Here is a 25474-nt window from a genome sequence, read left to right as displayed (position 1 = left end):
GGAGTGTGGTGGAGGCTCCTTCTTTCAAAGCTTTTAAATAGAGTCTGGATGGCCATCTGTCAGGGGTGATTTGAATGCAATGTTCCTGCTTCTTGGCAGGAGGTTGGACTGGATGGCCCATGAGGTCTCTTCCAACTCTTTGATTCTATGATTCTATGATTCTATATGTATACTTTGCTGATTGTTTCATGTGGTTCAAAATTTATATGTTGATAGTAAAACAACAACATTGGAAATGACAACAGAAGAAAACAAAAGATGCCAAATATTGTGCATTCCTATTCCCTCACTCTGCAGAATACAGAACCAGGGTTCATGTTGTGTCTGCATTTTCTGGCATCCTTTCCAAAGTGAGCATTACTCCCCTGAAGGCGACTGCAATGGGGCTTTGATCCCTGCTAATATTTTTCCAGGGAGTGTGAAAAGCAGGCAGCCGACTCTGGGTGTTTTCCAACTTCAGCAGGGCTCTCCATCTTCTTTCGTTCTTTCCTTCTCTCTTTCTCTGCAAGGTTCCTGGCTTTCTGCCTTCTCCCTCCATCCTCTCCTGACATCCCTTATGTCATTATTGACATGCACCAGTGCAGTTCCTGCAGCAGCAACAGAAAAACTGTGGGTGTATCTACACCAGGCATGGGCAAACTTGGCCCTCCAGGTGTTTTGGACTTCAACTCCCACAATTCCTAACAGCCGGTAGGCTGTTAGGAATTGTGGGAGTTGAAGTCCAAAACACCTGGAGGGTCAAAGGTTGCCTACGCTTGAGCTACACTATAGAATTAATGCAGTTTGATATCCCTTTAACTGCAATGGCTCAACACTATGTAATCTTGGTAGTTGTAGTTTGGTGAGACACTACCCCTCTTGTGCAGAGAAGACTAAAGACCATGTGAAACTACAACTCCCACAACCCTATAGCACTGCATCGTGGCAACTAAAGTGGTGTCAATGTGATAATTGTGTAGCTTGCATGCACCCTGAGATACTATTTGGGAAAACTCAGTCCTTATTCCCTTGACCGAAGTCTCTATCAGAACCACACAATTGTTCTGCAAGTTTCTATATTTACATTGCATGTATCTCCATCTTTGGACTTCCACAACATCCCTACAAGATTACCCAGCCAGAGAGTGCACCTACACTGTAGAACTAATGCAGTTTGACACCACTTTACCTAAAGGTAAAGGTAAAGGTTTCCCCTGATGTTAAATCTAGTTGTGTCCGACTCTGGGGGGATGGTGCTCATCTCCATTTCTAAGCTGAAGAGCCAGTGTTGTCCTTAGACACCTCCAAGGTCATGTGGCCAGTATGACTGCATGGAGCATCATTACTTTCCACAGAAGCAGTACCTATTGATCTACTCACATCTGCATGTTGTCGAACTTTTAGGTTGGTGGAAGCTGGGGCTAACAGTAGGAGCTCATCCCGCGCCCCAGATTTGAACCACCGACCTTTCAGTCAACAAGTTCAGCAGCTCAGTGGTCTAATAATAATAACTTAATAATTATTAAAATAATTAAAAGAATGAATACCTTAAAAACACAATCCAGAGCAGAAGAGAAAACTGGTGAAAGAAGGCTCTCAATGGACAGTTCCTAGGAAAAATTGAGAGCCAAATTGACAAAGAAAAAACATGGCTGTGGCTCACAAATGGAACTTTGAAAAAGGAGACGGAGGGCCAAAAACAAGCCATTAGAACCAATGCCATCAAAGCCAGAATTGAAAAGTCAGTGTCTAGGACTGGGTGATGTATCGGCGAATAATGTGTGCAGATCCCAGTAAGGTGGCCTTTTGCAGCTGGCAGATACTGATTTTGTCAGTACCGATTGTGTTTAAGTGCAGGTCAAGGTCTTTAGGCACTGCATCCAGTGTGCCCATCACCACTGGGACCACCTTGACTGGCTTGTGCTAGAGTCTTTACAGTTCGATCTTTAAATCCTCATATCGTGTCAGCTTTTCCTGTTGTTTCTCTGTAATCCTGCTGTCACCTGGGATGGCAACATCGACAATCCATACTTTGTTTTTAACATGATTGTGAGGTCAGGAGTACTGTGCTCCAAAACTCTGTCCATCTAAATTCGGAAGTCCCAGAGTAGTTTGACATGTTCATTCTCTGTAACATTTTCAGGCTTGCGATCCCACCAGTTCTTTGTCGCAGGCAGATGGTGTTTGTGGCACAAGTTCCAATGAATCATCTGAGCAATAGTGTTGTGCCTCTGCTTGTAGTCTGACTACACAATCTTCTTGCAGCAGCTGAGGATGTGATCTATTGTTCCATCTGCTTAATGGCAGAGTCTACATTTGGGATCTGTCGCTGACTTTTCAATTCTGGCTTTGATGGCATTGGTCCGAATGGCTTGTTCTTGGGCTGCCAGAATCAGGCCCTCCTTTGTCTCCCTTTTCAAAGTTCAATTGGTGAGCGACAGCCATGCTTTTTCTTTTTCAAATTTGGTTCTCAATTTTTCCTAGGAATAATAATAATGTATTGTCGAAGGCTTTCATGGCTGGAATCACTAGGTTCTTGTGGTTTTTTTCGGGCTATTGGGCCATGTTCTAGAGGCATTTCTCCTGACGTTTCTCCTGCATCTGTGGCAAGCATCCTCAGAGGTAGTGAGGACAAGTCTACATAGGGACCACCAAACGCAGCCTTGCCCAAACACGAATCAAGGAACATGAAAGGCACTGCAGACTACTTCAACCAGAGAAGTCAGCCATAGCAGAGCACCTGATGAAGCAACCTGGACACAGCATTTTATTTGAGAACACAGAAATGCTGGACCACACCAACAACCACCATGTCAGACTACACAGAGAAGCCATTGAAATCCACAAGCATGTGGACAATTTCAACAGAAAGAAAGAGACCATGAAAATGAACAAAATCTGGCTACCAGTATTTAAAAACTCTAAAATTACAACAGCAAAACAGCAGAGAGGAAACAACCAGGCACATCTTAACACCTCTCAACAGGGGATTTTCCCAGGCTCAGCCAGGCCTTCAAATGCTAATGAAGGTGGTCAGTTGAAACATTCACACCTAGCTCCAGCAGAGAAGAGCTCTTTGCCCCACCCCAGCCATTCCACAGATATATAAACCCATTGTCCTAATTCCAACAGACCTCACTACCTCTGAGGATGCTTCCCATAGATGCAGGCAAAACGTCAGGAGAAATGCCTCTAGAACATGGCTCTATAGCCCAAAAAACCCCACAAGAACCTTATTATTATTATTATTATTATTATTATTATTATTATTATTATTATTGAGCCATGGCAGTTAAAGGGGTGCCAAGTGGCATTCATTCTGCAGTGTGGACACTCTCCGGGCACAAAAGCGTTCGCCTGTTGTGCTTCTCAGACAGCTTTCAATTTCAGAGGGCCTGGACTGCCTGGCTCCCTGATTGGCTTGGAGGAGAGGATGCTGAACTCCTTGATTGGTTGGCTGAGATTCTGTTTCAGGCTCATGGACCCTCCCCGCAGCCTTATATACCAAAGAGCTGTCTTTTTTTTTTTTAGCTAGTCCCATCTGACACTGGAGGAGAGGCAGCCAGAGAGAGTTGAGAAGGAGGAGAAAGGAAGGAACAGCAAGGAAAGGAAGGTGTGGTGGAGGAATTTCCCCCCAGCTGGAGGAGGAAAGAGCCTTCGCAGGAGTGGGAGGGTGGGCTGTGGCCGCTGTCCAGCTGCTCTGCCTTGAAGCTCTTTCGGTTTGTCAGCAAGCAGTCTTTCTGGGGCAGCTCTCCACTTCCCGGCCTTCGGGCCTTTGGAAAGGAGAAGGTCAGGATCCCACCACCATGGCCTTCACTATGCTGCGACCCATGGCAGCCCACATGCTCTACCCAGACCTCAGCCTGCTATCGGAGGAAGATGAGGAGAACCGGAGCGAAAGTGATGCTTCGGACCAGTCGTACGGATGCTGTGAAGGCCATCGGAAAGGGTCCAGGAAGTCTGGTCCAGTGGTGGTGGTCAAGCAGCGGCAAGCAGCCAATGCCAGAGAGAGGGACCGGACCCAGAGCGTCAACACTGCCTTCACGGCCCTCCGGACCCTCATCCCTACGGAGCCTGTGGACCGGAAGCTGTCCAAAATCGAGACCCTGCGGCTGGCCTCCAGCTACATCTCCCACTTGGCCAATGTTCTGCTCCTGGGAGAAGGGTGTGAAGATGGGCAACCTTGCTTCAGTGCCATCTACGGTGGCAAAGGAGAGGTCGAGGCCAAACAGCCAAGGAGCATTTGCACCTTCTGCCTCAGCAACCAGCGGAAAGGGGTAAGTCCCACAGTCAAGGAAGCTCCATTCTCCATTTCACCCAAAGTGTGGTTGTCGGGTCTCAGAGCCTTGTCCAGGGTCTCCTGTGTTTGTGGGCATCCAACCAGGGACCAAAGGTGCAAATCATCATGTTCTTCTAGGTCAGTGGTTCTCAACCTTCCCAATGTAGCAACCCCTTAACACAGTTCCTCATGTTGTGTTGACCCCCAACCAGAACATTATTTTTGTTGCTCCTTCATAACTGTAATTTTGCTCCTGTTATGAATCATAATATACATATCTGATATTCAGGATGTATTTTCATTTACTGGACCAAATTTGGAACAAATACTGAAAACAACCAAATTTGAATACTGGTGGGGGTGGGGATTGATTTTGTAATTTGTGAGTTGTAGTTGCTGGGATTTATAGTTCACATAGAATCAAAGAGCATTCTGAACTCCACCGATGATGGAATTGAACCAAACTTGGCACACAGAACTCCCATGACCAGCAGGAAATGCTGGAAGGGTTTGGTGGTCACTGACCTTGAGTTTTGGCGTTGTAGTTCGCCTACATCTAGAGAGCACTGTGGACTCAAACAATGGTGGATCTGGACCAAACTTGGCACAGATACTCAATATGCCCAAATGTGAACACTGGAGGAGTTTGGGGGAAATAGTCCTTGACATTTGGGAGTTGTAGTTGCTGGGATTTATAGTTCACCTACAATCAAAGAGCATTCTGAGCCCCACCAACGACAGAATTGGGCCAAACTTCCCACACAGAACCCCATGACCAACAGAAAATAATATGTTTTCTCCTGGTCTTTGGTGACCCCTTTGACATCCCACTCGCAACCCCTCCCCCAGGGGTCCTGACCTCCAGGTTGAGAAACACTGTTCTAGGTTCAGCTCCAGGCAAGAGACTGGTGCAAGGCTCCAGCTCAGAGAAGAGAACAGCAGTTTGCTATAATGTGTAAAAATTGATTTATTCCTTCCTCTATTTGCTGATGCTTGTATCCATAGAGCCCAATTTTACCATTGACACCATATTAACTGTCATGGCTCAATTGTATGAAATCCAGGGAGTTGTAGTTCTAAGTAGATTTTAGCTGTCTGTGCCAAAGTGTGTTATTTCCTCACCAAACTACTTACTAACTTACTTACTTAGGCGATCCCTCGTTGTCCCGGTAGCATTTGTCTTCCAATATCAGTGTACTGGCAGTGGGTCTGTAGGTGACTGTGGAGCCCTATTCTTGACCCGCATCTTCTCCCGCAGTGAGGGCATTGGTTTCCAGGTGGAAGGCAGTCGCGATTGGGGTTGGCTTGACGTGCCTTCCTCTTGGCACGTTTCTCTCTTTCACCCTCCAATTCATGCCTCTTAAAATTCTACAGCACTGCTGGTTACAGCTGATCTCCAGCTGGAGTGCTCAAGGACCAGGGCTTCCCAGTTCTCAGTGTCTATGCCAGGGTTTTTCAGGTTGGCTTTGAGCTCATCTTTCAATCTCTTTTCCTGCCCACCAAAGCCTCACCAAACTACAACCCCTAGGACTCCATAGCATGGAGCTGCAACAGTCAAAGTGGCGTCAAACTTCATCAATTCTACAAGGGTATCTCCGACCACTCTGGTGCCTCTTCTTCACTGCCATATAAAATCCCGATTATCTGCTTTGAACTGGATTATATGGCAGTGTAGACTCATATAATCCAATGTGGATTATCTGATTTTATAATCTGGATTATATGGCAGTGTAGAAGAGCCTTGTATCTCTGAATAATATATCTAGAAACAAAACCTGGTGAGGGAGCTGAGTATATTTAGCATGGAGCAGAGAAGGTTAAGAGGGGAAATGACACCCATGTTGACATGTTTCAAAGGATGTCAAGATGGAACCCACACAGGCCAAGAGCAAAGAAGAGTCTTGTGAAGGCATGTGTTTCTTTTTTTTAATCAAACACCCTGAATTTTACAAGCCACAGCGTATATTTTGAGAACCTCTGGTTAGGGTCAAGTTTCAGTCTGGAAATTAGTGACAAAGTGAAGTTGATCAGTATCAGGGGCTGGCCTGGAGTCCCAAATTATCATGGGTCATCTCCAGCCAGAGAATAAGGGTTCTCCTAGGTCCAGTTCTGGGCAAAAGGTAGGTGCAAATCTCCAGCTTAGAGAGCAAAGCAGCATCTTGCAACAATATGCCAAGATTGATTGATTCCTTCCTGCAAGTTTCTCCAGGGGAGATTATGTATGTGTTCAAGCTGTGTCCACACAGCAGAATTTTTGCAGTTTAATGCCACATAAACCAACATGGCTCAATGGTATGGATTTGCAATTTGGTGAGATATTTATTCTTCTCTAACTGAGAGTTCTAGTGCAACAACAACAACCTACAATGCCCAGGATTCCACAGGATAGGCAGTTAAAGTGGTGTCAAACTTCTATAAATCTGCAGTATAGATGTTCTGAGTGGGCCTGTCTATGCCTCCCAATTGTTGTGGTTTCAGGGCTCATCACTGTGTTGCTTTGAAGTAAAAATATAGGAACAGTTCCGTTAACTGAGAGTTCTGTCTTAATTTGCATGTGTGTTTGAATGGTAAGCATGTGGTTGGCATTTCAACACTTCATGCCATCACCAGCAATTGTCTATAGGGAGGGGGCATCGAGGAATTCCCCCCATAGCAAGGGGGAAGGAAGGAATGTCTATAGTGGGGAAAGGTTGGGGAGAAGGAAGGAAGGAGGGCTGGGATCTTTCCAAATTGCTCGCAGAGAAAGGGAGAGAGGCAGTTCCCCTTTGCCTTCTTCACCCTTCCATCCCCTTGTACACATTTGATGTTTTAGGATGTTAACACCCCCAAAAATACACTACACACACATACATATATGTGTATGTATGTATGTGTGTGTGTATATATATATATATATATATATAGCCAAGCACACACAAATATACACACATACATCTACATATACACACATATATACATATACACATGTATACACAAATATGCACGTGCACAAATACATACACACATATATAAACACAAATATGCATATAGACAAGCACACACATATACACAATATACATATACACATATAAACACACAAATATATGCACACATATGTATATATACACATCTACACACACACAAATATGCACACATATATACACCCATATATATATATACACACACACACAAACACACATATATACACAGATACACAAATATGTACACACATATAAACACATATATACACACACACAAACACACACATATATACCCAAGCACATACAAATATACACGCACATACATTATCTATATATACACACACATATATATACACATGTACACACAAATATGCATGTGCACACATACATACACACATATATAAACACAAATATGCATATAGACAAGCACACACATATACACATACACATATAAACACAGAAATATATGCACACATAAATACACACATATACACATGTACACACACATATATACACCCATATATATACACATACACACGCAAACACACATATATACACAGATACACAAATATATACACACATATAAACACACATATATATACACACACACACAAAACACATATATACGGACTGGGACACAGCAACGTGTGGCAGGGGACAGCTAGGAATAATAATAATAATAACAACAATAATAGTTTTATTTCTTGCCTGCCTCTCCTCAAAGGTTGAGGTGGGTGACAGCATTACTAAAACATAAAAAAACACATAATCATTTTAAAACACTCTGTAAAATACACCTATTAAAACATACTTGTGTATCAAAATACACAAAACAAAAACAAGGCATACAGTGGAGTTTTAAATTCACCATTAAAATTGTCTGGGTCGGTTATGTAGGTTTTCCAGTTAGACTGCGTGGTGTCTTCAAAATCTTCACTAGCAAATGCCTCTCATTTGAAAAAGGCAGCCCAGCTTGTCAATCAGGACCTTTTGATCCCCCTTCCAAAGAACAAGGAAGGTGAGTCATGTTGTTGCCAGATGCCGTTCCCTGATAGCCAGTGGCTAGTAGCCTGTAGCTGATTGGTGGTTCTAGATTGTGAATTCTGGATCCAGTGCAGTCCAGGTTAACTGGAGAAAATAGTCCAAACGGGCGCATTTTTGGGGAGTGAAGAGAAAAGATCACAGAATATTAGAAATAAATTGCTCAAGGCACTGTCAGGCCATTATATAGAATCATAGAATCATAGAATCAAAGAGTTGGAAGAGACCTCATGGGCCATCCAGTCCAACCCCCTGCCAAGAAGCAGGAACATTGCATTCAAATCACCCCTGACAGATGGCCATCCAGCCTCTGCTTAAAAGCTTCCAAAGAAGGAGCCTCCACCACACTCCGGGGCAGAGAGTTCCACTGCTGAACGGCTCTCACAGTCAGGAAGTTCTTCCTAATGTTCAGATGGAATCTCCTCTCTTGTAGTTTGAAGCCATTGTTCCGCGTCCTAGTCTCCAAGGAAGCAGAAAACAAGCTTGCTCCCTCCTCCCTGTGGCTTCCTCTCACATATTTATACATGGCTATCATGTCTCCTCTCAGCCTTCTCTTCTTCAGGCTAAACATGCCCAGTTCCCTAAGCCGCTCCTCATAGGGCTTGTTCTCCAGACCCTTGATCATTTTAGTTGCCCTCCTCTGGACACATTCCAGCTTGTCAATATCTCTCTTGAATTGTGGTGCCCAGAATTGGACACAATATTCCAGATGTGGTCTAACCAAAGCAGAATAGAGGGGTAGCATTACTTCCCTAGATCTAGACACTATGCTCCTATTGATGCAGGCCAAAATCCCATTGGCTTTTTTTGCCGCCACATCACATTGTTGGCTCATGTTTAACTTGTTGTCCACGAGGACTCCAAGATCTTTTTCACACGTACTACTGTCGAGCCAGGCATCCCCCATTCTGTATCTTTGCATTTCATTTTTTCTGCCAAAGAAAAAATATGCTAATCAAGGTGGACAGTTGAAACATTCACACCTAGCTCCAACAGACAAGAATCCTTTGTCCTACCCTGGTCCTTCCACAGATATATACACCCTTTTTCCTAGTTCCAACAGACCTCACTACCTCTGAGGATGCTTGCCAAAGATGCAGGCGAAACGTCAGGAGAGAATGCCTCTAGACCATGGCCGTATAACCCGAAAAAACCTACAACAACCCAGTGATTCTGGCCATGAAAGCCTTCAACAATACATTAGAAATAAACATGGGGACCCTCTTGACAACCTATGTCTTCCTAAGTAGGCTTGCTTTTTGTGGGAATTGTGTAACATCCATGGGAGCCCCCAGTGGTGCAGTGGGTTAAACCTCTGAGCTGCTGAATTTGTTAACCAAAAGGTCGCAGATTTGAATCCAGAGAGCGGGGTGAGCTCCCACTGTCAGCCCCAGCTTCTGCCAACCTAATAGTTCGAAAACATGTAAATGGGAATAGATCAATAGGTACCTCTCTGGCGGGAAGGTAATGGCACTTCATGCAGTCATGCAGGCCACATGACCTTGGAGGTGTCTACGGACAATGCTGGCCCTTCGGCTTAGAAATGGAGATGAGCCCCAACCCCCAGAGTTGGACACAACTGTCAGGGACAACCTTTACCTTACCGTAAGATCCATTTGAGGGCTGCTATGCTGTTATGTTAATGTGAGAGCCAGAATGGTGTAGTAGTTTAAGTATTGGATGACGATTCTGGCAACCAGGGTTCAAATCCCTGCTTGGACATAGAAATCTACTAGGTGACCTTGGGCAAGTCGTACTCTCTCAGCCTCAGAGGAAGGCATAGGGACGCCTGCTTGGAGCAAACCTTGCCAATAACAACAACAACAACAACAACAACAACAACATGTATCTATATCCCCCCACCATGTCCCATAGGAGACCGGGTGGTGCAGTGGGTTAAACCCCTGTGCCAGCAGAACTGAAGACTGACAGGTCACAGATTCTAATACAGGGAGAGTGTGGATGAGCTCCCTCTGTCAGCTCTAGTGCCTCATGTGGGGACATGAGAGAAGCCTCCCACAAGGATGGTAAAAACATCAAAACATCCAGGCATCCCCTGGGCAATGTCCTTGCAGATGGCCAATTCTCTCACACCAGAAGTGACTTGCAGTTTCTCAAGTCACTCCTGACACGACAAAAAAAACAAACACATATCCTATGTGGGGACATGAGAGAAGCCTCCCACAAGGATGGTAAAAACATCAAAACATCTGGGCATCCCCTGCAGACGGCCAATTCTCTCACGCCAGAAGCGACTTGCAGTTTCTCAAGTTGCTCCTGACACGACAAAAAAAAACAAACATGTCCCAAAAGAGGCTCGGGTGGCTTACAAAAGGGACTCGGTGCAGCCAAGAAAACCTTGTGATAGGATCACCATAAGTCAGAAAGACCACTCTAAAAAATCCACATTGAACTGGATCAACGTGTGAGCCATGGCAATGTAGGCTCAGATAATCCAATTCACAGCAGATATTGTGGATAATTTGCCTTGATATTCTGGTTTATATGGCTGTGTGGAAGAGCCCTTGAAGGCACAAGACAACAACAGATGTTCTACAAAAGTGCCCAGTGTGCATTGATGCACAACAGGATCGGTGCACAACAGGATACATCTTTGCAACAACACATCCTTGCAATTTCAAAAGGAATTTCTTATCTCCTCAACAACATAGCTTGGTATACATAATGTTATGCAGTGTAACAGGTCATATAGGTTTCTGCTGGCCCTTAGTTCTTGGCAGATAGAAGGTTAGATTACTTTGACCAATTACAATAGAGTCTTGCTTATCCAACCTTCGCTCATCCAATGTCCTGTATTATCCAACACAGTCTGCCTCCCACCCGGATACACAGCTGTTTCAATACATTACGATGTTTTGGTGCTAAATTCATAAATACAGTAATTACTACATAACGTTACCATGTTTTGAACTGCTTTTCTGTCAATGTTTTGGTGCTTAAAATCAAAACATAATTTGATGTTTAATAGGCTTTTCCTTAATTCCTCCTTATTATCCAACATTGTCACTTATCTGACGTTCTGCTAGCCCGTTTATGTTGGATAAGCGAGACTCTACTGTATTTGCATCCTTCCATCCTGAAATAATATTCCACTTACTATTTATTTATCGTGTCAGGAGCAACCAGACATTTGTATTACATTTTTAACAAAACAAACAAACAGACAGACAAAACACAAAATTTGCAAGCTTGGTAGTTGATTAAATGTCCTTTGACCAAGTATCTGGCCACTTGGAGCGCCTCTGCTGTTGCTGCAAGAAGGTCCTTCATTGTGCATGTGGCAGGACTCAGGCTGCATTGCAGCAATGGTCAGTGGTTTGCTCTTCTCCACACTCGCATGTCGTGGATTCCACTTTGTGGCCCCATTTCTTAAGGTTGGCTCTGCATCTCGGGGTGCCAGAGCGCAGTCTGTTCAGTGCCTTCCAAGTCGCCCAGTCTTCTGTGTGCCCAGGGGGGAATCTCTCATCTGGTATCACCCATGGATTAAGGTGCTGGGTTTGGGCCTGCCACTTTTGGACTCTCGCTTGCTGTGTCTCTGTAGATCTTAGAAAACTATTTCTTGATTTAAGTCTCTTTTTCTTATTTTTCTCTTACTTATTTTTCATCTTGCAATATCTCTGTAAGGTAGGAAAGGGAGGAAGTCACTCAGTGAGTGCCATTACTTAGTATCAACTCCATCATCATCATCATCATCATCATCGTCATCATCTTTACATTTGCTTTCCTTTCAAAATTGGGACCAAGGTGGCTTATAATTTTTTTAAAAAATACTACAATATAAAAAGTAAATACTCAACAAACTGGGAGCCAGTGGAGCTGTTTTAACAGGGGCTTAGTATATTCTTTGTAGCCAGCATACATCTGGCAAATCTGTATCCACTTTGTTGTTGTAGGTTTTTTGGGTTGTATGGCCATGTTCTAGAAGCATTCTCTCCTGACGTTTTGCCTGCATGTATGGCAAGCATCCTCAATCTCTGAGGATGCTTGCCACACATGCAGGCAAAACGTCAGGAGAGAATGCTTCTAGAACATGGCCATACAACCCAAAAAACCTACAACAACACCATGATTCCGGCCATGAAAGCCTTCGACAATATATCTATCCACTTTGCTGCTGAGCTGTTGGTTACAATGTGTGAGCCTGGAAGGGTTCATATTTCCTTTACCAACCTACACCGCTTAACTTTTCAGTTTCTGAATAAGGTTTGTCCAAAGAGGCTTATCACCCAACTGACTCAATTTGTCAGGGATAGTCCCACTTAGACCCCTTCCACATTACCATATAATCCAGATTATCAAAGCAGATAATTCACATTATCTGCTTTGAACTGGATTATATGAGTCTACACTGCAATTATTAGTCTACACGCATTATTCGCTGATACATCACACAGTCCTAGTCACTTGGGAAGTGTCCGATGTGTGATCCAATACAACAGCCAGCAGAGTGTCTGCTGTGGACTCATCTTGTTATGTTTCAAATAAATAATAATAATAATAATAATAATAATAATAATGCAAAGACTCTGGCACAAGCCAGTCAAGGTGGTCTCAGTGGTGATTGGTACACTGGGTGCAGTGCCTAAAGACCTTGGCCTGCACTTAAACGCAATCGGTGCTGACAAAATTACTATCTGCCAGCTGCAGAAGGCCACCTTATTGGGATCTGCATGCATTATTCACCAATACATCACACAGTCCTGGACACTTGGGAAGTGTCTGATATGTGATCCAATTCAACAGCCAGAAGAGTGTCTGCTGTGGGCTCATCCTGTTGTGTTTCAAATAATAATAATAATAATAATAATAATAATAGAAAAAAAGATTATTGATATCGCTATACCTGGTGACAATTGCATTGAGGAAAAACAACAGGAAAAACTCAGCCATTATCAGGACCTCAAAATCGAACTGCAAAGGCTCTGGTATAAACCAGTACAGGTGGTCCCAGTGGTCATTGGCACACTGGGTGCCGTGCAAAAAGATCTCAGCCGGCATTTGGAAACAATAAACATTGACAAAATCACAATCTGTGAGCTGCAAAAGGCCATCTGACTTGGATCTGTGCGCATCTTTTGAAAATATATCACACAGTCCTAGACGCTTGGGAAGTGTTCGACTTGTAATTTTGTGATATGAAATCCAACATATAGATCTTGTTTGCTGTGACATACTGTGTTTTTGTGTCAGTAAAATAATAATAATAGTATTCAATTATATATCTTGGCACTCAAAATCTTATAACGTTGGGTTGTTGTAGGTTTTTTCGGGCTATATGGCCATGGTCTAGAGGCATTCTCTCCTGACATTTTGCCTCATCTATGGCAAGCATCCTCAGAGGTAGTGAGGTCTTATAACATTCTTTCACTATTTCCATAATCCCATAGCACTGAGCCATGGCAGTTAAAGTGGTGCTAAACTGCATTACGTCTACAATGCAGATGCAACCTCAGGCAAAAGCAAACTATGGCAGTCTCTCTTCGTTCATCTGTTCTTTCTCTTGTTCATCTTGGATCTTGAGCATGCTCTAATGTTGCTTGGCCACAAATGTCTTCGTTTTCTCTTGTGAGATGCTGGAAGGTATATTCCCAGACTGGTCCAACATTTGTTTTCAAGTCTGAAACAACACCATGCAACAAACTCTGCTTTCTTAGTGGTCATAAAGTCAGGAGCTGAAACTACAAATTGGAGCTGGCCGGCCAGTTGGCAGCTGTTGGATGTAGGGCAGCAGTGCTAACAGACTCCCAGCTATTCTTCCCTGAACCTCCCAGCCATTCTCTTCCACCGGAAGAGAGAGGATTTTTCCTTCTCTCTCTGGAAACAATTCTGTTGAGACAAACACTTCCCTCTCTGCACGCTAGAATTAATGCAGTTTGACCCCACTGTAACTTCCATGGTCCGATGTTTAGGAAGGAACCAGCTCTCTTTAGCAGAGAAAGCCTTGCAAAACTACATCTCTCTTAATTCCATAGCATTGGTCTTTGACCAGTAAATGGCCCTTCCACACTGGTCCAAATGTGGCTCCATAGTGAGCACTACAAAGCTAAGGGCATTTGCAAGAATATTCCAACATGCACTGGTCTCTACAAATGGGCAACAACACTGCCTAGCCACTGTCGCTATGGTCATTGCTCCAGTTTTGTAATGGTCTTGATGCACTTTGGTCCTGTTGTTTCATTGGTCCCATTGTATATTGGTCACTTCCCTCTTCCCTCTACATAAGTCAGTGGTTCTCAACCTTCCTAATGCTACAATCCCTTAATACAGTTCCTCATATTATGCTGAACTCCAACCAGAAAATTATTTTCCTTGCTACTTCATAACTGTAATTTTGCTTCTGTTATGAATCGTAATGTAAATATCTGATATGCAGGGTGTATTTTTATTCACTGGATGAAATTTGGCACAAATAATCAATATGCCCACATTTGAATACTGGTGGGGTTGGGGCGGGGAGTATTGATTTTTTCATTTGGGAGTTGTAGTTGCTGGGATTTATAGTTCACCTACAATCAAAGAGCATTCTGAACTCCACCAATGATGGAATTGAACCAAACTTGGCACACAGAACTCCCATGACCAAAGGAAAATACTGGAAGGGTTTGGTGGGCATCAATACTGAGTTTTGGAATTGTAGTTCACCTACATACACCGTGGAGGGAAACAATGATGGATCTGGAACAAACTTGGCATGAATACTCAATATGCCCAAATGTGAACACTGGTGGAGCTTGGGGAAAATAGACCTTAACCTTTGGGAGTTGTAGCTGCTGGGATTTATAGTTCACCTACAATCCAATCAGCCGTTTAAGCGGCTGAGGGGGAAAAGGAAAGTGCCTGAGGCCAGGAATTGTGGAAGTTGAAGTCCAAAACACCTGGAGGGCCGAAGTTTGCCCATGCCTGGTGTAGATGTGAGGTTTGACATCAGATGCACTCTAGACCACAAGCTTAGCATGAGTCAATAATGTAATACTGCAACTAAAGAAGCATGGTGTCTAGATTGAGGGAAGTCCTGGGCCTCTTCTACACTGCTAGATAATCCAGGTTATTAAAGCAGAAAATCCACATTATCTGCTTTGAACTGGATTATCTTTGTCTACACTTCCATGTAATCCAGTTCAAAGCAGATAATGTGGATTTGATGCAGCTGTGTGGAACAGGCCCTCGTCCCACTCTGTTCTATTTTGGTCAGACTTCACCTGGAATAACCCTGGGCCACGCAATCCAAGAACGATACGGACAGGCTGGATGGTGACCAAAATGGTCGGTTGATAGTCTGCAAAATAGGAATCTCTCAGATTCAAACTACAGGAAAAGAATTTTCTCCTAAACATAGGAAAAATTTCCGGACAACAAGAGCTGTTTGATAGTGTGATACACTGCTTCTTGGGATTTTGGTAGAGTCTCCTTCTTTAGAGGTTTTTAAGCAGAGGCTAGATGATTATCTGTCAGGAGTGCTTTGATAGTGTCTTACTACATGGCAGAAGAGGTTGGACTGGATGGCAACTGGGTGTCCCTTCCAAATCTAGGTTTCCATGAATCCAACCCCCTTTGTACACTGTTTTATACCCCAGGAACTGTTCCCAGATTATCTGTGTTGGGTTTCATTCCTGGACTGCACAAGTCTCTTGTGTCATCAAGTTTCCAGACCTCAATGAGTAGCTAGACTAGAGATAGAATTGGAGTGAGGGATTCCTTCCCCCATATTCCTATGCATTCTTATCCCAGAAGGGGTCTTTGTCTTTACTCTTCTTGCTTGCCAATATCACCTCTCCCTTTGAAGATGTAGCAATGGAATCTCTGTGAGGTACAAGGTAACTTCCTCTTACAGATGGAAGGTTACATAAGTTATTAAAATCCTCTTCCACTTACTGTTCACTGATCAAACACTTGGTCCCAAAGCCAGGTCTTAATTTTTCTTCTAAAAGGCAAGAGGGAGGTGCCCATTCTGATGTCTCCAGGGAGAGTGTTTCACAGGCTGGGGGCTACTGATGAGAAGGCCCTGTCCCTCGTCCCCACCAACCGCGTTTGTGATGTAGGTAGGGACGAGAGCAAGGCCTCGCCAGATGACCTTAAGTTTCGTGATGGTTCGTACCAGGAGATACGTTCGGACAGGTAGTCTGGGCCAGAATCGTTTAGGGCTTTAAAAGTTAAAACCAGCACCTTGAATTGTGCTCGGAAACTAATCAGCAGCCAATGGAGTTATGCATAAATATCTGAGAGGAAGTCATAGGGAGGAGGGAGCAAGCTTGTTTTCTGCTTCCCTGGAGACCAGGATGCAGAACAATGGCTTCAAAAGACAGGAAAGGAGATTCCGCCTGAACATTAGGAAGAACTTCCTGACTGTGAGAGCCGTTCAGCAGTGGAACTCTCTGCCCCGGAGTGTGGTGGAGGCTCTTTCTTTGGAGGCTTTTAAACAGAGGCTGGATGACCATCTGTCAGGGGTGCTTTGAATGCAATTTTCCTGCTTCTTAGCAGAATGGGGTTGGTCTGGATGGCCCACGAGGTCTCTTCCAACTATGATTCTAAATGAAAGAGAAGATGTGGAAATGATTTTGAGAGTACAACTCCCATTATTTCCAATATATATGGCCAATTGTAATAGCAATAGGGAATTCTGGATTCCGAAACATATGAGAACTGAAAGTTTTCTCTCTCTGATTTTTTTTAAATTTTGAAATACATATCTTGGAGATGGGACCCAAATCTAAACACAAAATTCATATATGTACCTTTTAGCCTAAAGGTGGTTTAGGCAGGATTACTTTTAATATATAAAAGTAATCCTGCCTGTGACAATTTTATGTTTATATTGTTGTGTTAATTTTATGTTTATGTTGTTTACTCTGTATGTGTGCTGTCGCATGCTGGGGCTGTGCATCAGACTGTAGACAGGACATAAATTCTGTGTGCCCAACGGGATGCCGGGGCTGCCTCAGATTAAAGGCCTTTGGATTTCCTTCAAACAGAGTCTCTAGATTGCTCAAAGGTTCAACAAAGTTCTTTATTAATGAAAACAAACAGGTACTTTAAGGCTTTCTTAACAGTCAATTGGCTCTCTCTCAATCTTGTCCACAGGGAACAGGCACTATCTTCATAACTGTAACTAATGGGGAAATCCTTAACTTCTAATCTGGGCAGTCTGTCTTTGCCTCTGTTGGCATGGAGCCCCTGCACCCGGTATCAACTGCTTCTGGCTTCCGCGAGTAACCCTTACCAAGCAGAGCTTTGTAGACTTCCAGGGGAAAAGGAGTTCAGGTTTCGGTGATGGCTGACTGAATCCTTCAGCAAAGGAGCTGTAGGGCTGTATAACCCCGGTCAACCTGTAGGCTGTATATCTCCCCGGCCAAGCCATAGAAGATGAAGCTTTCTACAGGAGCTCTTGGTATTATGACCTGCATGAAAGGCTTCTCTGTGTGGACTGAACCCAAACTGGCTCCTATTCCCTCCAAAACCCAAAAAGGGGGCAGGACCAGGGAATCTAACTATAATTGACAGGTGGCTTGCCCTATGATTGCAGCCGAAAGAAGCCACCTATCTGCAGAGTCACTGAAACTTAAGACTACAACAAACATTCAGTGCAAAGCAAACAAAATTGGAGCTCCTGGTACAGCTGTACCTGCACAGTATGTATTGATGATGTTACTTGGAAACTGCCCTGAGTCCCCTCAAGGAGATAGAGCGGTATATAAATAAAGTGTTGTTGTTGTTGTTGTTGTTGTTGTTGTTTATACACAATTTGTAAAATAATATTGTGCATCCATCAGAAAGCAAAGGTGGCACTATCTCAGCTACCTTGGTGAACAATTTTGGATCTTGGAGTATTTTGGATTTGGGACATCTTGGAATCCTCCCAAAGCACACAGTCGTCTAAAAGCAGAAGTCAGTTTTTTCACTACGATCAACAAAGGAGAACATAACATAAGGGACATCTCAGGGATGTAATGAAATCGGAAATTGCTGTTGGGAGAACAGCTATATTTCAAAGGAATGTTACCGCCGCATTGATTACATCTGTATTTCATTGCCGGTGGTGAGTTGAATTTCACAGTGGAAACGAAGCTATTGCCGTTCCCCTCCTAACAGCCTCTTTTACAGGGAGAGGTCGGGTGACTCCGAAGTGTGACCTTGTGGAAGGTGTTGCCGAGCGGGTCCTCCAGCGCATAGCAGGTGGCGCATCTTAATTTAGCACATAGCAGCAATTCCAGCTGTGCACCAGGAATAGTGAAATGCCTTCCCAACCTAATGCCCTCCAGATGTTTTGGGCTTTGGCTCCTGCCTGCAAACATGATAGGTGTGCTGGGGTGGGAATTGTAATTTGCTGGGGTGGGAATTGTACCAGCAGGCTTAGGCCAAGAAGCCTAAAGGTAAACTATGAATCCCACTTCAGAATGTTAAAGGCTTTGTGTTGTTGTGAGTTTTCTGGGCTCTAGGGCCATGTTCCAGAAGCATTCTCTCCTGACGTTTCACCTGCATCCACGGCAGGCATCCTCAGAGGTTGTGAGGTCTGTTGGAACTAGGAAAAAGCGTTTATATATCTGTGGAATGACCAGGCTGGGACAAAAAACTCTTGTCTGTTGGAGCTAGGTGTGAATGTTTCAACTGATCACCTTGATTAGCATTTGATTGCCTGGCAGTGCCTGCAGCAATCTTTTGTTGAGAGGTGATTATTTCCTCACTGTTGTTGTGGACTCCATTTTGTGGCCCCATTTCTGAAGGTTGGCTCTGCATCTCGTGGTGTCAGAGCGCAGTTTGTTCAGCGTCTTCCACGTTGCCCAGTTTTCTGTGTTCCCAGGGGAGAGTCCCTCATTTGGTATCAGTCATAGAATCATAGAATCATAGAATCAAAGAGTTGGAAGAGACCTCATGGGCCATCCAGTCCAACCCCTGCCAAGAAGCAGGAATATTGCATTCAAATCACCCCTGACAGATGGCCATCCAGCCTCTGCTTAAAAGCTTCCAAAGAAGGAGCCTCCACCACACTCCGGGGCAGAGAGTTCCACTGCTGAACGGCTCTCACAGTCAGGAAGTTCTTCCTCATGTTCAGATGGAATCTCCTCTCTTGTAGTTTGAAGCCATTGTTCCGCGTCCTAGTCTCCAGGGAAGCAGAAAACAAGCTTGCTCCCTCCTCCCTGTGGCTTCCTCTCACATATTTATACATGGCTATCATATCCCCTCTCAGCCTTCTCTTCATGGATTGAGGTCCTGGGTTTTAGCCTGCCACTTTTGGACTCTCGCTTGCTCGTCTTCCTGCGAGTATCTCTGTAGATCTTAGAAAACTATTTGTTGATTTCAGTCATTGACGTACAGGCTGATATCCAAACAGGGAATGGGATGGAGATGTCACAGCCTTGGTCCTTTCACTGTTGATTGCCACTTCCTGGCAGATGTCAGGTGGTGCAATACCAGCCAAACAGTGCAATTTCTCCCGAGGTGTGGAGCATAGACACCCTGTGATAATGCGGTGTGTCTCATTAAGAGCCACAGCCACTGTTTTAGCTTGGTGAGATGTGTTCCCTGTGGTTATATATATGCCTGGATATTCTGAATGAATTCCTTGTCTAAGAAAATCGTCTAAAAGACATGGAGTCACATAACTAGCACTGTGCTGGTACGGCTGTACCAGGAGCTCCCACTTCTTTTCCTTTCTATTGAGTGTTTGCATGTATTCCAAAGTTCCATGCATTTTGCAATAAGGTGGCTTCCTTTGGTTTGCAGTCATAGGGCCAATGACCCATCAATTATCATTATGTTCTTTAGTTCCGCCCCTTTTTCTGGGTTAAGGAGGGAAAAAGGGGACCTCTAGTTCAGTTCACACAGAGAAGCCTTTCGTACAGGATGTGAATCAGTTCCACCTGTAGAAAGCTTCATCTTTTACAGCTTTGCTGGGGGGATCCAGTCCCACAGCTCTACAGAGAACTACAGCATAGCCTTTGTTGGGGAATTTAGTTCCACAACTCTACAGCCAGCCTTTGCTGGGAATTGAAAGCCTTCTTTCCTCTTGGAAATCTACTAAAGGACTCTGTTTGGTAAGGACCACTCGCGGCAGCCATAACGCAATTTGGACCGGGTGTAGGGGCAAACGCCAGCAGAGCTTAAGTCAGATTGCCCAGGGAGGGGTCAAGGATTTCCCTTGTAGGAGGAAGAAACGGTTTATAAAGAAAGTTGCCTGTCCCTTGTGGATAAGATTTAAGCAAGCCACCAGTTGATTCAAAGCCTTGAAGTATTTGTTTTGTTGAAGGTTTAAGCAACAATAAAAACTTTGTTGAACTTTCTAAGTCTTTAAAAGAACTTTGTGTGGGGAAATCCGAAAGGCCTCTCAGCCGAGGCACCCCAGGCATCCCGTTGGGCATTCAGAAAACAGACTCTTCCACAGGCCCAGCGCATGACAGCACAAGCACATAAACACAGAGAGTTGCTGCTGTGTGCCTTCCAGTTGTTTTCAACCTAAGGTGGCCCTAAGGCAGGCATGGGCAAACTTCGGCCCTCCAGATGTTTTGGACTTCAACTCCCACAATTCCTAACAGCTGGTAAGCTGTTAGGAATTGTGGACGTTGAAGTCCAAAACATCTGGAGGGCCAAGTTTGCCCATGCCTACCTTAGGGTCACCTTAGGTTGAAAACAACTAGAAGGGACGCCCAACAAATTCAGCTGAGTAAAGTTGTAATAAGGCCTCCTCCAAGGCGAAAATGAGGACGGGAGGCAGGGCGTGAGCATTTTATTGTAATGTGCAGCTGGACACATTTTTCCCTGCAGGAAAATCAAATGGGCGGTCGTTTTCTGCGTCGTCACCAATACGGGCTTCAATCAAAACCAAACTTGTTTCTTGAAAGTAATATATATTATATTAAAATATATTGTATTTAAACAAAGAATAAAATAATTTAAAAGGCCATCCCGTTTAAAAAAACTAAAATAAAATGTGCAGTGGGGTTGCACAATTTTTAAAAGGAATTCTAATAGGAAACAAGATGATTTCTTCAAAGAAACAGAATGTATAAAACGCTGCCATTACTTTTCAAGCTGTTGTTGGTGTTAATATGCCTTTGCAAGTCAGAATCTGACTGTTGGAAAGGGTTTTCTGAGCCAGATTTGTTCAGAGAGGGTTTGCCTTTGTCTTCCTCTGATGGTGTCTTCCTACATGACAGTATGGGTGGATCTGTGCTGTCAAATTAATGCCATCTGAGACCACTTTAAGTGCCATGGCTCAATGCAATGGAATCCATGCAGCTGCAGTTTAGTAAGGCACTCTAATTGAGGCCCTTGTAAAACTAGAAATCTTCTCAGACAGCTTTGGTACTTCCATACTGTTATGTGCGGACTCCCCATGGTGTATCTGGGGAAGCTCTGGAATCGACTACTTCAGATTATTTTGCTTGCTGTAGATACAGCATAAATCTGAATCTATACTGCCCTTTATCCCAGGATTATGATCTTATCTCAGATTAACTTCTTATCCCAGATTATCTGGCTGTGAGGACTTGTATAATCCTGTTCAAAGCAGATAATTGCATGACTAAGGGAGTGCAGAGGATGCAAACCACACCGGGTAACGCCATCAGAGGCAGATGCCAACAAAATATCACAGAGTTCCACAAGTTATATGTATATGTATTGTCGAAGGCTTTCATGGCCGGAATCACTGGGTTGTTGTAGGTTTTTCTGGGCTATATGGCCATGGTCTAGAGGCATTCTCTCCTGATGTTTCGCCTGCATCTATGGCAAGCATCCTCAGAGGTAGTGAGGTCTGTTGGAACTAGGACAATGGGTTTATATATCTGTGGAATGACCAGGGTGAGACAAAGGACTCTTCTCTACTGGAGCTAAGTGTGAATGTTTCAACTGACCACCTTGATTAGCATACAATGGGCTGACTGTGCCTGGGGCAAACTTTTGTTGAGAGGTCATTAGATGTCCCTGCCTGCTTCCTCTCTGTTGTTGTGCTGTTGCAATTTTAGAGTTTTTTAATACTGGGAGCCAGATTTTGTTCATTTTCATGGTCTCCTCCTTTCTGTTGAAATTGTCCACATGCCTGCGCATTTCAATGGCTTCTCTGTGTAGCCTGGCATGGGAGTTGTGAGAGGAGTCCAGCATTTCTGTGTTCTCAAATAAAATGCTGTGTCCAGGTTGGTTCATCAGGTGCTCTGCTATGACTGACTTCTCTGGTTGAAGGAGTCTGCAGGGCCTTTCATGTTCCTTGATTCGTGTTTGGGCGATGCTGCGTTTGGTGATCCCTCTGTAGACTTGTCCACAGCTGCATGGAATACGGTAGACTCCTGCAAAAGTGAGAGGATCCCTCTTGTCCTTTGCTGAACGTAGCATTTGTTGGATTTTCTTGGTGGGTCTGTAGGTGGTTTGTATGTTGTGTTTCCTCATCATCTTCCCTCTGCGGTCAGTGGTTCCCTTGATGTATGGCAAGAACACTTTCCCTCTGGGTGGATCTTCGTCTTTACTCTCGTGGCTTCTTCTCAGTTGTCTTGCCGCTCTTCTGATGTCTGAGGTGGAGTCTCCATTGGCCTGGAGAGCCCAGTTGAGGTGGTTCAGTTCCTCTTGGAGGAGGTGGGCTTTTCCAGATTCTTTTTGCACAGTCTGCCAAGGCTTTAATGGTGCTTTTTTTTTTTTAACTTGGGTGATGGTTGGAGTTTTGATGTAGATATCTATCTGTGTGTCTGCGTTTTCTGTAAACGGTGTGACCCAATTGTTGATCTGGTTTGCGGATGACTAGGACATTATATGTATATGTCGTGGCACTCAGATTGTCCTGGGATTTGCAGCTTGTTGTGGAATCAGAGCTCTTGGGGCCCTTCTTCACAGCCCTAAATCCCAGAATATCAAGGCAGAAAATGCCACATTATCTGAGTGTGGACTTATATCACCCAGTTCAAAGCAGATATTGTGGGATTTTCTGCCTTGATATTCTGGGATATGAAGGCTGTGTGGAAGAGCCCTCGGACAGAGAAATATAAATATCTCACCAAACTACCAGTTTCAGAATTCCATAGCACTGAGCCAAGGCTGTTAATGTGGTGCCAAACTGCTACAATTCTGCAGTATGGTTACAGCATAAGATGGAAGTGGCATCATCTCACAGAGGAAGACAAAGGATCCTTACACACTGCCATATAATCCAGTTCAATGTGGATTTTATACAGCTGTGTTGAAGGGACCAAAGATTCATCATTTATATTAGTAAAAGGAAATATCCTTGTACATTAGAGTGTGCAATTTTTTCATTAGTAATTGCAAAGTCATATCAAATTTGTTAAATTTGTACTTACGACGCAATAAATTTGTACTTACGACACGGGCATGGCTCACACCAAAAATTTAAGACTCGAAACTTACCCAATATTTTTGTTTGAATTTTGTGAATCTCAGAAGCCTCCCAAAGTCAGTTTCATTTTCAGCACCAGGATACAAAGCAATGCCAAAAGGGCTGTCTTTTCTCTTTAAATTAATGGCCTCTCACCATTAGGAGATAGAAGTAACAGGGAGAAAGCAGAGTTCACTGGGAAAGAGACAGAGAAAGTACAGAATTCTTGGAAATATAGTTTGGGAAGGTGAGGAGCCCTATGCCAGAGAATGCAAAAGGCCCTGCCCAAAACTACATTTCCCAAAATTCTGCTCAGATTCAGAAAGCCACAATCAGGAGAGGGGAGATATTTGTTTCTAGGTAGCAGCAGCAGCCTGAGTTCCAATAAATTTTTGAATTTGCAAAGAGACTGATATTTCTAGCAAGCAAATCTCTGTGCTGGTTGGGAAAGAAAATCCTCAATAGAAGTTCTATTGTTTGATATGAGAGACTTTCAATGAGATATTTGTGGCTTTTAAAAAATGTTTTTGTCAAAACTTTTTAAAAAATCTCTAAAATCAGTAGATGTATATGAATATTTAGATGAATATTTTTGAAAGTTGGGGGTGAGGGGTGGGGATGATCCTCTGTTACCTTGTGTTATTGTAGAGAAAATTCAAAAAGACACCTCTTATAGTTTTCTAAGTTGTTTATCAAAACTTTGAAAAATTCCCCAAAGATCTGTGGAGAAATGAAATGTTACAAAACTTGATGGGCTAACAGTGGTAAATGTGTTCTGCCATTGTAGCGCATTTCACTCCAATAGCTGTAAAAATGAGGAAGAAAGGAGCCCCTGAAGTTTTTCCACTTGCGCAATTACTATAACGAAAAAGTAATGAAATATTGTCACTTTTGTTATAGTAACGACATTTTAACTAATGATACTTTAGAAATATTTTAGAAATGAAATGCCAATGCCTCCTAATTTTGTAATGACTTTTGAAACATTTTTTGATCACTTGCACATGCCTACTGTACATATTGTCTAGCACAAACTTTAAATTAATGTTCTATTTATTGTTTTAATTGTTATTATATCACTTTGTTATATGTAGTGGCATCGAATTGCTTCCAAATGTAAGCTATCCTGAGTCTCCCTTCGGAGGCTGAGAAGGAACGGGGTAGAAATACTAGAAATAAATAATAAAATAATAAAAGCAACTTATAAACAAAATAAACACACTTTCTCCTACTTCCTTTTGTTTTTGTTTTCAGAACAGCCGTCGGGAACTTGGCAGGAGCAACTGCTTGAAGGGGAGAGGAGAGAACCATCTCAAGGTGCTGCAGAGATGACCTGAGACTAAGGCCAGGGTCTGTCCTAGAAGCCGGACCGAGGTGGGATCCGATCCGCACCTTCAACAACCGCATTTCGTGTTTTCAACAGGGGTGGGGACGGGGATAACGTTTAAAGATGGAAAGACCCCAAGTTGACAGGAAAGCCCTACTTTGTGGACTCCAGGGAGACGCAGGATGGGGTGAGGGATGCCCCCTGGTATCGGACTGCAAGGGACATGGAGGAATTGGGACATGCCTAGGAGAAGGTGAAAATATGTCCATTTCTAGGACATCTGGTCCATCCTCAGGGAAACTCGTCCTCCTCTGGCATCAGGCCAGAGAAGGACATCCTGAACTTGGAAATAGCAGAGGGGTGTCCATGCTGGTGGCGGCACATGGATCTCTCCTCTTTTCCAAAAGGACAAAGTGGAAATATAAAGCTTTATCAAGACTGGGCATCTTTGGTTGGTCTGTATGGTCACACTGTTGTAATTGTCGTTCTTTCCTTGTTCAGCAGGCTTGAAAAATAAAGTATTTTTTCCCCTCCTGGTTTGCCTCTGTTTTGAC

At 43.7% G+C, this 25474-nt stretch overlaps 1 protein-coding gene across 1 annotated transcript; it reads left to right on the top strand.

The window, feature by feature from the left end:
* The first annotated feature begins 3453 nt into the window (after window positions 1-3453).
* On the top strand, window positions 3454-25450 carry TCF15 (transcription factor 15). The gene is made up of 2 exons (XM_060771466.2): window positions 3454-4256; window positions 24848-25450. The coding sequence occupies exons 1-2, from the start codon at window positions 3786-3788 to the stop codon at window positions 24923-24925; spliced, it is 549 nt and encodes a 182-aa protein (XP_060627449.1). The 5' UTR covers window positions 3454-3785; the 3' UTR covers window positions 24926-25450.
* The last annotated feature ends 24 nt before the right edge of the window (window positions 25451-25474 follow it).

This window comes from Anolis sagrei, chromosome 4 (assembly GCF_037176765.1).
Source record: "Anolis sagrei isolate rAnoSag1 chromosome 4, rAnoSag1.mat, whole genome shotgun sequence".
NCBI lineage: Eukaryota > Metazoa > Chordata > Lepidosauria > Squamata > Dactyloidae > Anolis > Anolis sagrei.
The sequence above is the reverse complement of the archived record's forward strand: the minus strand, read 5'-3'. Positions and strand labels throughout refer to the sequence as shown.

Bases quoted from the DNA above. Each gene is read 5' to 3' on its own strand.
- TCF15 (XM_060771466.2), top strand. From the start codon at position 3,786: ATGGCCTTCACTATGCTGCGACCCATGGCAGCCCACATGCTCTACCCA. The intron at 4,257-24,847 runs GTAAGTCCCACA...TTTTGTTTTCAG, and splicing joins TCAGCAACCAGCGGAAAGGG to AACAGCCGTCGGGAACTTGG.